This window comes from Limulus polyphemus, unplaced genomic scaffold (assembly GCF_000517525.1).
Source record: "Limulus polyphemus unplaced genomic scaffold, Limulus_polyphemus-2.1.2 Scaffold1098, whole genome shotgun sequence".
Classification (NCBI taxonomy): Eukaryota; Metazoa; Arthropoda; class Merostomata; order Xiphosura; family Limulidae; genus Limulus; species Limulus polyphemus.
This window is the reverse complement of record NW_013666708.1, coordinates 169,726-182,900: the sequence shown is the minus strand read 5'-3', so window position 1 is coordinate 182,900 and position 13,175 is coordinate 169,726. Positions and strand designations below refer to the sequence as shown.

The window sequence follows — 13,175 nt, the reverse complement described above, 5'->3', positions numbered from 1 at the left end:
TTTTCATTTATATTCATTATTTATTATTATAAAATAACTAAAATGTAAAAATAGGTTAGTAATGATTAGATTAGGTAGAATAGATAATAATAATAATATAATAAAAACTGTTTCATGAGGCACACATGCGAGCAGCACGTAGATAATGTAACTCGATAGCATAACGTGAGCTGCACGTGCCTCAAGTGATTTACCACTTATTATAGTGCGGATAGTGTTTCAAAGGGCAATCAAAAGGGCAGTAAAACAATAAAATTTAATTATAAATACATGTATACTGTTACGAGCTTAAAACTATTTAGGATAAATTAATGTAGTTTCATGTTACAATTTGAAGTCGTTCTAGAAAGAAAAAAAGAGTGATTTAGATTTAATTAGATTTTTTTTTGGTTGTTACAAGGTCGGTCAAATTGACCTAACCCATTTTGAGTTAGAGTAGAGAAAATAACAGAGGAAATATAAAGTTTTACTGGAAAAAAGTGTTTGAAATGTATTTAGGAGGTTTTAGGGATTACACAAAGGATTTTTGAGATAAGGAAAAATATTTTTAATCTTAACGTGAAAAATTACTTTGCACATTGACTATTCAAAATAAGTACTCAATATATTCATGGACAAATCTTTATTATGGTTTATTAAAAATACTTCATAAAAAATATGATTTTTTGAATGTGAAAGACTTATAACGCCAACTGAAAGACTGCCAGATTTTGTGAAGATATACACACTACACTATATTGAGAGTTAAAAGTATTAAATCTATAAAGATTTTAAACGAGTACAAAGAGGTCATGTAGTCAGTCAAATCAACTGACCCCATGTTGAGAGAGTTAAAATGGATGATTATAAAAAGCACGAAGGACAAGATGTAGGTTGCAAATTCTGGAGAAAAACCCAAACGGGGAGTACAGAGCAGTGGAGAATGGAACAAAATAACATAACCAGGAAGTGAGAATGTAATGCAGAAGCAAAATCAGTAAACCAAAAATGGAAAACAGATAGGTCTCTGTTAGAAGGCTAAGTGAAAAATGACGGAGACAAAGGAAGATGACACCAGAAACCATTACAGAAATGGAAACCATGTGAAAATTGGCCAAGATGGAGGCACCAGCTGAATTCAACACCTAGAATTCTAAACTACTGACAGGACATAATGAAGACAACAAATGGGCAGAATGGCTAGTCAAATCCTGACAGAGAGTATCCACTGCACACCAAGAAATGAGGAATAGGAGACCAAAAACGGGTATGGTGTGTATCAAGATGAGTTGCAAAAACATCCAAATCAGGTATATCCCAAAACACAACTACACCCAAAAAACTAGAGGATCCAGAATCCTGTCGGGGTGGGATAACCAATCTGCGAACAAATTCATGGCCTTGCGACGATAACATACCCACAAAACAATACAATGATAGTGGGCCCAAAATACAGGAGATCCAAAGTTCGAAAGCAAAGGACACTTGGCCAGATGCTCCCATGCATGATGATGTAGAACCCTACCGTAAAAGTGTCAGAGTGAAACATCACCATTTTGTCCCATAGTGCCAGTAGAAAGGAAAATACTGTCCAACAAACAGCAAGAATGTCAAGAGTAATATGGAGAATGGAGTCAAAATGAGTTCCCCATCCTGAAGTCTCCCAAGTGTCAAAAGATGCTCCTCAAATGGAAAAAGAAGCATTTGGAAAATGTGACAATATGGATGAGGAGAAGGAACCCCATCAGCTATTAGTGGTCCTATGCAACCAACAATCAATACAGACTGTTAGTGAGGGAAAAGGGTAAGAGGAGCATCCAAGAGATCCCGAACAAGACAATATCTGGTGATCCAAAAACCCACAAAGGATAGTGCATGTTGGTGCAAACAATAGGAACTAGGGCTGTGAGAGAAGCCCATGTTCCCAAAAGAGAGAAAACTGCACCTGCAATAAGGAAATGAAGAAGATTAGAAGCCACTTATAGGATGTACCAGGGCTATAAAACGAAGGGGAGAAGGTTGGTTCCAACTGAGAATTGAGAAAAAAAACACACATTAAGAAAACTAGAAATTGATCAGGTGTGATGAATGAAATCTCCACTGTGATGAGCAAACCCACACAGGCAGCTTTCTGAAGAAGAAACTGAGTATGGAGAGCAGATATGGCCAGTGAGGAAGCTAAAAGTATTCTGCCATCCCTGGAAAAGTGTACACTAAGCTCAAAAAAGGAAGCAGACGAGCAAAGGTCTAGACCACGCAGCTGAAAAAAAAGAACACCCTAAACTCACATCAGTCAGAAGTGGCTCGAGTCTTACTTCTCCAGGGTTCCTTCTGTGAGGAGATCATTCTCATTAGGGGTTTTCACTTCTCTTTTGTAGATGACATAGGTCTGTGTATCAGATACTTGCCTCCATTTTTCCGTTTCCTCAGCAACCAGGTATTTTCCTTCATTTTATTATTTACTGGGAATAAATGGGATCTCACTGAGGGTGAAATAAAGTGGATGATGATATAACAGAAGGAACAAGTGGAAATGGAGTTATGGAGACTTGCTGAAACAACTCGATCACCAAATAGTTAGGAAGACCCCCAACACCTCGTGATAGAAAAAAAGGTGCCATGTACAAAGCCCACAATGAAAAAGGGGAGTAAAAGACCCCTAAATAATATAGGATCCCAAACTAAAAGATCCCAACTTCATAGCAGCCATGTCTGTAAAGTGAGACTGAAGAGGAAAATCGTGCTATTGTAGCATAAAGGAGACAACTATGATGAACAGAAAAACAAATAATGAAAATATAGAACCATTCCAACTAAAAAGTAAAGGGAGAATGAGGTACAGACAATAATGGATAATGTAATAGATGAATGAAAAAGTTCCGAAGTAGGGAAACACAACTGAAGCATCAGGATCCAAACCCCACACTGTAAGAAAGAAAGATCCAAAGGTGAATTGAATTATGGGTAGATGGAATGAGAAAAGCAAAAATATGATAGGCCAACATACACGGGGGATAAAACATACTGACATCCAAAAGTGAGTGCACTGAAAACAAGGATGAACCCCATTATCTGGATAAGAAGGAAAACCAAAGAATACCCAAAGATTAATCTCCAATGAGAGCATGGCTAAATTCCAGGGAAATGGGAAACAAAGTTAAAAAATAACATACCAGAGGAAACAATGGCTACAAAGAGTGAACAAAGCCTACATAAGACCCCCCAAAAATGACACGTTACAGATAAGCATATTCAAAAAAAAACTGCCCTAAGTCACATCAACCTATTTAGACACTGTTATGACATGCTACTCAATAGGTCACACATAATGTCCCACAAAATGGTACATTTCCAGACAGAAAGTAGCTGTTATGCCCATAGCTGACAACTGTGTTATCGTTCCCTATGATTTGAACGGGAAATCTGCCGTAGCAGCAACAGCAGTGACCACCTCAAACTGTGAGTGCGTAGCTCACAAAGTCTAAAACAAAAAACTAGAAAAGGGAGAGTAGATAATGAAATTTTAATTGCAACTCTCCATGAAAAAAAAGGGAAAAATGGCAGTGACTAAATAAGAAAACACTCAAAAGTAAAAACTCGTGGAGATAATAACTAAATCGCAAGCGAAAAGACACATGTCTGTACAATAAGAATGCTAATCAAAAAGTGATTAACAGGTGCATTATTAGAGAGGGCACTACTTACAATAGGCATAGTGTCACACCCCTATTGGTAGAGGGTTGCTGCACGATCATTTGCGTGTAGATATGCAGAAAGAAGTGAGGGTTACAAGGCTAGTGTTCAGCAAAAAGTTTGCACAAATAGAGGGCAGTCCTAATTGAGAAAGCTTTTTTGTGAGAAGGGGTAAAATATCTTATTGGAAGTTCTACATCATTTCATAAAAAAATGCAGTAGCATCTGTACAAAATATTCTAGTAATAACAGTAACACCCACGCTATTGAAAAATTACTGAACAAAGTACTTACGAATTCTTCCTCGTTTACAATCCGTATTAAAGTATAATTGAACTTCTCCCAACTTTTGTTTAATAACAGTTGATAAAGCCACATATCTTTTTCTCAAATGCTGTACTTTGGTCAAAACCAAACATTCCATAAGCATGTAACCAATGTCAAATAATATTATGAACATATTATTTCAACTTGCCAATAGACTTGCCAAATTGTAACTCATTGTCTGCTGAACTTGCATTATGACACATCACCATACCAACAAAGCAAAGACTAACACTCGTATCGAGACAACTCTCAAATTATTGTGTACATTTACAATGTTGTATGTCTTGTGGTTTTCTCACAACGTATTTGATACTTTTAAATATTTTCTCAGTTTACTGTTGTAATTCCTCCAAATAAAGACATTTTGAAAAAAATTACAAACCTTATGGGCCAAAAAATTTAATATTTCAACATGGTTTTCTGCCTCTAAGTTTTCTATACAATAACTCACACCAATTTTTAAAATAATATTTAAAACAATAATTGAATAACTGTTCTGAATAGCTTTATTTGTTGTTAAGGATACTGTCAGGTAAAATCAAGAACCAGTTTTTTTAAGAATTTTATTCACTTTAGAGTGTAAATATTTGGATTTATATTCCTCTTTTTCTTTTCATCAACAAATTTTAGGCAATAACTGATGAAGAATGTAAGCTAGTAATGTTGTTAATTATTTCTGAATTATTTATACTGAAGAATTAATTAGGAAATTTCCAAAACTTTCATTTTCTTTATCTTACCAGCAATTTTTTGACTTTAGATTTTTGCTAAATGAGTCTTGAGCTTATTTTATGCTAAGAATATCATTCCAATGATAGTCACATGATACTCGTTTGCTTGCAAATGGAGAAACTTAGTTCAAAACCTGATACTCACAAAGTCAGCGTATTTCTTATTGTAACGGTCACATTTTCTAGAGATAATTTTTTGCTAAACTCAGATAAATACAATAGTACAGCTTGTCATCAATAAAAATGGGGGATGTACAAGTGATGGTAATAGAATTTCAAGAACGTTTTCAAGACCTCCTGGTAATATGACTGATTTTTCAGGATTTCCAGTACTAAAAACTTGTTTATAAGATTCCAGAATTTCATGGCCTTTTCAAACCCTGCAAAGAGTTCATTTATGTGAAATATAATTAGAAAATAATACAAACTTAACCCTTTTATTTCATAACTTTTAAAAAGTAGCTATTCTTTTACAGTTTGTGATAATGAGGATGAATAACTGAAGCCACATCAGCTATCCATGCATTTTCATAACATACACAAATGCACATGTTCAAGAATCATCAAGAAAATGACCACAATTAAAGCTTGGTACATACGGTCGACAGCCATCCTTTATGGAATCACCAAGTATAAAATATCCTTGAATACACTTCTGACAGTGTTCGCCTTTAGTATTATTTTGACAATTGAAGCAAACAGCACCTCCAGTGGAACCTTCTAGAACCAAGTCCTTAATGTCAATGATCTGTGGAGAAAAAAAGTATCATGACCAGAATTTGTTGTAGAAAAACATTTTAAGTTATCCAAATTCCAGCAAAGAAACATCATCACCATTTCAAGTTATCCATAATTTTGTGTTTTATCCTTATGAAAACTGTGAAGGAAAACAAAAATCATCGCCATGATAACAACTTAAACTCCAGCCTAGTAGTTAGTGTTAATAATTAAACAGGATCTTTCATTTTATATCAGAAGACACATACACATAGTAACAAATATATCTATTATTAATCATTATGTTGATGAAGAAAATTCAAAACTATTAGGCTTAAACTGTAACTGCTAGTAATAATATCACTATAAAAATTTTGAAATATAAAGTTTCTGACTCAGTAAGAATTAATAAATATATTTTCATTATATTCTTTTTACTTCTTATTGCAATTACTAAAACACAGATATTCAAGCAAAGCCAACTTACATCCATTGGCTGCATAGTAGGAAGGGTGTTATTCAACAATGCAGAGTCAAAGCAAATGTCAGTGTGGCCATTACAATACTCTATACAAGGGGTGCATTTAATTTTTTTGACAGGATCACCTACAAAAAATGGTTTACACTTCTCACACTGAGAACCCTGGAATAAAGAAAACAAATAGTTTCAGATGTCAGCAGAAGTGTTCATCATTTAGTCACTTACATGCAAGGGCCCTAGGGAAGAAAGTAATATAATGATTGGAGGCAGACAGAGACTTAGAATATGTGTGACAATATCTTCTTCTATCACAAATACTAGAGATAATAGGGAGATTTAAAAAAATATCAGGGAAGTCAAAACAAGAGAGGGTTGCTGGAAATTAATATTTTCTTGCACTGAAAATGTATTTCTGATAGGTACTTAACTCCACTAACAAAAATCTATCTTAATCTTCCTTCTGCCCCCTAAGTATTGCTAGAAAATGTTAATTCTCAGCACACCAATCTGTATACCTCACAAATTTTGCACCACTTTTTGAACCTGCATGTAGCATGTGACAACCCTCCACCAATAGTATTGCACCACCTATATTGGCAAAACTAGCTTCCTCTAATGTTCCTGCTCAACTCCTACTTTCAAGAATTGGCAGGATCTAAAAAGAATAACACCAGCTGAGGGAAGGAAGGGTGGGAAGAAGGGCCAGTGTAGGCACCTAACAGTGAAACCAAGTGGAAAGTGACTGCCTAGAAACAACTGGTGTGCTCAGAGATGAAACCGATGCACATATGTGGGGCTCCACACTACTTCTGGAACAGGTAAGCTCTACACCCCATAAGAATAAAATGAACCTGATACAAGCAGAAAAAAAAAAAAAGATGTGCACACATTTAATATGTTCTGAGAGACGCAATCCATTGTAAAAAATTGCATGAGTTTGAATCGTCCTACATCACACAAACCAGGCCAGAACACAGTCAGCTCCCGCAGGTGAAGAGCAGCCCTATCAATTTAAAACTCAAAGCGAACTCAATATCCACATTAGGAGAAACAGCAATTCAAAGGAAAGTTCACCAAAAGCTAACAATGGAGAAAAACAATTAGCCTTGGCTAGATATCTACCCAACATCAACTGGACAGACAAGGTCCCACGACCTGTACTCAACATTAGGAGGTTGAGAACCACCCAGATAAAAAAGAAATTACAGTAACATAAACATTGTGATTAAGACATTTTTAATTGAACATGACGTGTGACATATGTTCCTATGGGTGTAACATTCTGTCCTGTATCATATCAATATCTGGACATTAATCAAGTTCCTGAGACTTATAGAAATGATATTGGATGTATCACTGGCTTTGAAGATAGACAGTAAGGAATGTTAATATAATGCTTGATATATGTTTCATACAACAACTTGTTTCATTATTTCTTGCAACTGTAGTGAATTGATGCTGCTGATTAAGGCAGCTGCAGTGGCTTTGTTTAAATTTTTTCCCATCAGCAAACTTCTGCTGTTAGCTACGAATATTGTATTACTTTACTTAAAATGCTCTATTTATAAAAGACTTTTTTATACAGTTTAAGGTTTCTTACAACATATACTATTGTTTAAACTGTTATTATTATTGCTACAGATGATGTAGAAATATTGTACTTTAAAACATTAACAAGGTGTCAAAACTTTTTGAGTAAAATATTAAAAGAGAAATACTTTGATAACCAGAATTTTTTACTATTCAGCACTGCCCAGGACAGATAATAAAGCTTTTACTGTAAAAGCTTTCCCCTTACATGTTACCTATATTTCAACAGTTACTAGAGACAATACTATACCTAGAAGTTAAAAAAAGATTGTTTAGTTATATTTTCATTAAAAAGCATCAGGAACGATACATATTGAACAGAATAATGTAGATTATATTGCTCCCCAAGAAGCAGTGTGTATATATATATATATATTTTGTTACATTACAAATGGCACGCATCCTGCAAAAATATGTGATAAATGATAAACATAAAAGTGTCAAAATGTATGAACTGCAGCTTCTAAAAGTAATGTTTATAACCAATATCAACCGAAAATTTTCACTTGAGAGTAGTCATATTTTCAAAAAAACATAAATAATGTACAATATCATTCTTTTTAAACTATTTTGACAGTTTTCCTAATGTAACGGCAGTTATTAGTTAATTATTATTTATTGTAATCCAATTGGCTCTATAATTTTGCCACTTTTTATTTAAATGAACCCCCTACATTTTCATTTGCTCATGGGCCATTTGGTGGAGGAACGGGAGAAGTTTTATTGATAGTAATTTATTACTTCCTCAGAAGGGACAGACTGAACTATGGGAGGGAACTAAACTGTATGGTTCTCCTCTTTGGACTTTGAACTAATTTCGACAGGCAAGATGCATGTATCGTTTGTTTCAAAGTATGTTTAAAGATGACACTATGTAGCTTTCATGTGATACATTGTCTCCACCCTGCAACAGCATCTGTTAGAACAGCCCAAAGGAAAAGGAAACATTTAAAAGACCAAATACCTGAAAAACCAGTTGTCGAGTGTGACAGACCAAAATAAGAAGGTGCTGGAAAAAGAGAATTCAGTTTTCTTCTCCTGGATTATATTCATCCTCAGAAACATTGTCAGGTTGAAAATGAGAAGAAATCACTGGCCAAATTTATGAATCTAATTCCTTGCAAATTAAGGCCTGTATCTCCTCAGCAGATAAAGCCAAACCTGATGCCTGGGTAGTTGTACTGGAAGCATTGTCTACCATAATGGGAATTTCTGTTGTTGACATATTGAATTGTGAAGTCATTCTAAGTTACCACATAATTTGGTAACAATAAACAAAATCAAAAAGAAAATCGTTGAAAAAGGTATTGAAATGTCAATGAAGTACAATCGTAAACGGTAGTCACATGCAAAAAAAAATGTCTAAACAATGCTATGCCAATCAAAAAAGTGAGGATTGAGCAGGAACATTAGAGAGAGCTAGCTGCGTCAATATAGGCGGCACAATACTATTGGTGGAGGGTGGTCACATGCTATATACATGTTCAAAAGTGGCACAAAATTTGTGAAGTATATAGACTGGTTCACTGAACGTAAAAATTATTTTGCAATGCTTAGGGGGGAGAATGAAGATTGAGATAGCTTTGTGTGAGATGAGGTAAGACTGTACTGGAAGCAGACATAGACTCACAATACCAATGGGCACAATAAAAATGTTAATGAAGAACTTCAGTTAAGTTATTAAATTACTTCATCTAATACTTTGGTCTAAAAGTTAATCTCTTTTTCTCTTTCTAAACTAAACCTTACTTTTAATATTGACTTTGTTCACTTGCAACATACTTTGCAAATTAAAATACAAATGTCCCTACCTGAGTATTATTGTGACATTCCAAACATTCATCCAGCCTGTCTACCCCAGCACAGTTACTGTGATCATTGCACTGACACTTGGTAGAACAATTCTGTCCCACGTATCCAAAGTGGCACTTACAAACATTTGGTTCCACACATATGCCATAAACACATCCCTGGTTACAAACTGCCATACAATGTCCCCTAAAAAATATATACTATCCATAATGTAGTTTATACTTAATGGCTGACATCTCAATAAAATACATGAAATTTTCCAAATGCTGGTTGAAATGAAATTAATGTTTAATCTGGTGAATCTGGGGGTTGGGGGTGGGGGGGGAGAGATAATATATATAAGTTATATATACAAGTTACTAGGAAAATCAAATATTTTCAAACAATCCTTTTTTTCCCTTTGGATTCCGACTATCATTTATTTTCTTACTTATATTTCTTGAATATTGGGCTACTGTTTCAAACATGTATGTCCAATAGAGCTAGGAGATTAGATGAATTTGCTAATCGATTAATTGTCAGACACATTGATCAATTACACTTACGTGAGACTCGGTTAGTTGGAATAATCAGAAACACTAATTTAAGTCAATTGATTATTTCTGTGAGTCACAACACTATTTAACTAAGCTGAACAACCTTAATCAAAAACATTAATAACCAGAAACACTAGTTTCAATTTATAGTTGATTATTTTCATGACATTAATTGATTTAATCATAATTTCAATTAATAAATTATTTTACGTAGGACTAATCAATGTAGTTTATGCTCATGGGTAATCAATTCTTTTGATTAATAATGTTAATTACCCAGCTGTAAATGTCCAATTTTGAAACAATATAAATATGACAGAATGTGCTGACATACACATTTCTAGTATGTATTTGTGTGTGTGTGTGTGTTTCTACACTTTATTTTACATCATTTTTGCAGAATTGTTTTGATCACACAAGTCTCTGATAACACTTCATAATTAGTTTACTAATTCAGAAAACGTAATGCACTCAAATGTGTGTACCATGCTTCACTTAAAATCATTAGACAACATCAACGAAATGTTTTTCATAAATTCACAAACATTCTTTACCTATATATTTTAACAACAGTGATCTTTATAACACACAGCATAATAATATGCTCTTTATAACACACAGCATAATAATAAAATCAGAGAGACTTCCATAAAAAGTTACATCAACAGCAAGTGAAAACTGACAATGTTTTTACAAGGTATCATTAACCCTCTCTGCACAGGCATCCTTTACTGCACAGGTCACGAGATGTTTAGTGACTTACATTCAAAATTTAATCAAATTACTTTTTGTTTACGTTATACCAATTAGTATAGCATACAATCGTAGCTAATAACCCATTTTTAATACAACTTTTAAGTTCTTAATTTGATAAGACAATATCATAAAAAAAACCTGAATTTCCCTTAGTGTGAGAAGTGTGACTTTTTTCTCTAGGCATCCCCCCTTTTCTGTAATTTATTCACCATCTCTCCAATAGGTACAAAATTTAATGTTAGTTACTCACTATCAAATCATTATCGCTCAGACAAAGAATAATTTTTATAGCCTTCAATCTTCTTTGGTTATAGAGCCATCAAATAGAAAATCAGGTCTTACTTGTCACACCCACCCGTCACATCCTCCCTTTCAGGATTTGCTAATAGTTCTGTCTTACATATAATACTGTATTATTCATAACCAATAGAAAGTGAAAGTGTTCATCTATCAAATGATGCATTATATTACTTTGTTTTCTGAACAGATAATCATCAATTTCACTTGTAGTAGAGGCTTTGTTTTCACAAGAAACATATCAACTAGCTTGGATGAATTTGTAACAGCTCTTGTCGCACAGTTTGAAAGTCAGTAAAATTGTGATATTTATGGGACATTGTCTGCTTTTTGCCATTAGTATAAGAAAGTGGGGTTAAGTGTCATTGATAGCCAACAGCAAAAAAAAGAAGAAGAAAAAAAGAAGACGATGATAATGGTCCAGATGAGTACTTTATTTCTTGTTTTTCATGTGTATTCTTTATTTATTATTATAGAAGAAACTAAAATGTAAAGATAAGGATCTCTTTAGGTTAGTTAAGGTCAGATTAGGTAAAATAAATAATAACAATATAATAAAAAAATTTCACAACGCACGCATGTGAGCAGCTCGGAGTAACTCGTGAGTAATGTAATTTGATAGTATAACATGAACCCCACCCCAAGTGAATATTATTTATGATTTTAATTTTGATTTAATACTTATAATGGCCTGAATAGTGATTAGACAGAGTTCAAAGGGCAATAAAACAAACTGTTACGAGTTTAAAGCCACTTAGGATAAACAAATTTAGTTTCATGTTATAACTTGAAGTCATTCTAAAAAGAAAAAAGTGTAACTTAGATTTATTTCAATTTTTTTGGGTGGTTACGAGATCAGTCAAATTGACCAACCTTGTATACAGGTAGGATAGAGAAAAATAGCAGATAAAATATAAAATGTTACTGAAAACAAACATCTGAAATGTATTTACGAGGTTTTAGAGATTAAGCAAATGAAATTAGAGCTTTTTGAGATAAAGAAAAGAATTTTTAATCTTAACATGAAAATCACTTTGCACTTGGAGTAGTAAAAAAAAAGACTCAACATATTCACGAACAAATCTTCAGCAAAAATACATCTTTAAAAAACCTGATTTTTTGTGTACAAAAAGCTTCTAATACTTCCCAAAAGTCTATCAAATTTTGTGAAGATACACATACTGTATTAAAAGTTATAGCATAAATACTTAACAAGTGCAAATGTGTATACAGACTCTGTATTTTATACTGAGCCTGTTGCGAAATGTTTAAAGTATTCAAGAACAGCAGTACCATAGAAATTATAAAAAAAACATGCTGAACAAACATTTCATTATGTTTTCATTCCTCCTTCAGCATTTCTTTCTACACAGTTAACAATACAAAAAACAGTGTAGTAAAATAATTGTACATTGTGGGTTTAATTTTCTTAAGTTACTAGAATTATCCAGAGTATCCATTTACTTTTAAACTATTTTGTGGGAATACTATTTCACTGTTGAAAGATAAATGTGAATAGAACAAGCAAATGTACTATTTCTGTGGTACTTTTGTTCTTTATTAACTTAAGACTTCAGCCTTATTCTTATTTAACTTACCTGTACAAAAGCATTCTTACTTTGTTTAATAGAAGCATCAATAATTTTTGACCTTATGCAAGAAGTGTTAGCTGGTGAGTATATAGAACAAAGTCATTTAACTATAAAACTGAGCAACTGCACATGTATTTTATTCAAAATAGCTTAGATTTTACAATTCTTGAGTTAATCAGTTAACTACAGCAAACTTTATATATCCCATCTAAAAAACAACTCCTCTTAAAATAAAATAAAACTTCAGTACTACTTCAAGTTTTCTGCTAAATTTCAGTCCAAATAATTTGTTTCAGGTGTTTTTCATACTATAAATATTTTTCACAAATAGTAATGAGGAAGACTGTCAATATACATAATATTACAGAAGCAAAGCTGGTATAAAAGCTTAAATCATGCTTTCTATAAATCCTGTAGTACAGAGACATCTCAAAAGTAAATAGACACAACGATTTTTTAAATAGTCATTTATCTCACATTATCAACTTGACAAAAATGTTTACAAATGTGCATCAGTACTTAGTCGATTTGCCACTAGCATTTTTCAGTGCTTTGACTCGTTCTGGCATGGAATCGATGAGTCATCTTTCAGTGCTTTGACTCGTTCTGGCATGGAATCGATGAGTTCTACAATTTTCTCCAGTTGGATCTTAACCCAGGCTGC

General features: G+C 33.4%; 1 protein-coding gene across 1 annotated transcript in view; it reads right to left on the bottom strand.

Annotated features, from left to right (window-relative positions):
- Positions 1–13,175, bottom strand: part of LOC106462114 (multiple epidermal growth factor-like domains protein 8) — a 112,609-nt gene that overhangs the window by 12,980 nt on the left and 86,454 nt on the right. The window contains exons 29-31 of the mRNA XM_022389258.1: positions 9,330–9,516; positions 5,935–6,090; positions 5,330–5,478 (exon numbers count right to left, since the gene is read on the bottom strand). Of these exons, the coding sequence (XP_022244966.1) occupies positions 5,330–5,478; positions 5,935–6,090; positions 9,330–9,516 (492 nt within the window). The remainder of the gene's footprint in view (positions 1–5,329; positions 5,479–5,934; positions 6,091–9,329; positions 9,517–13,175) is intronic.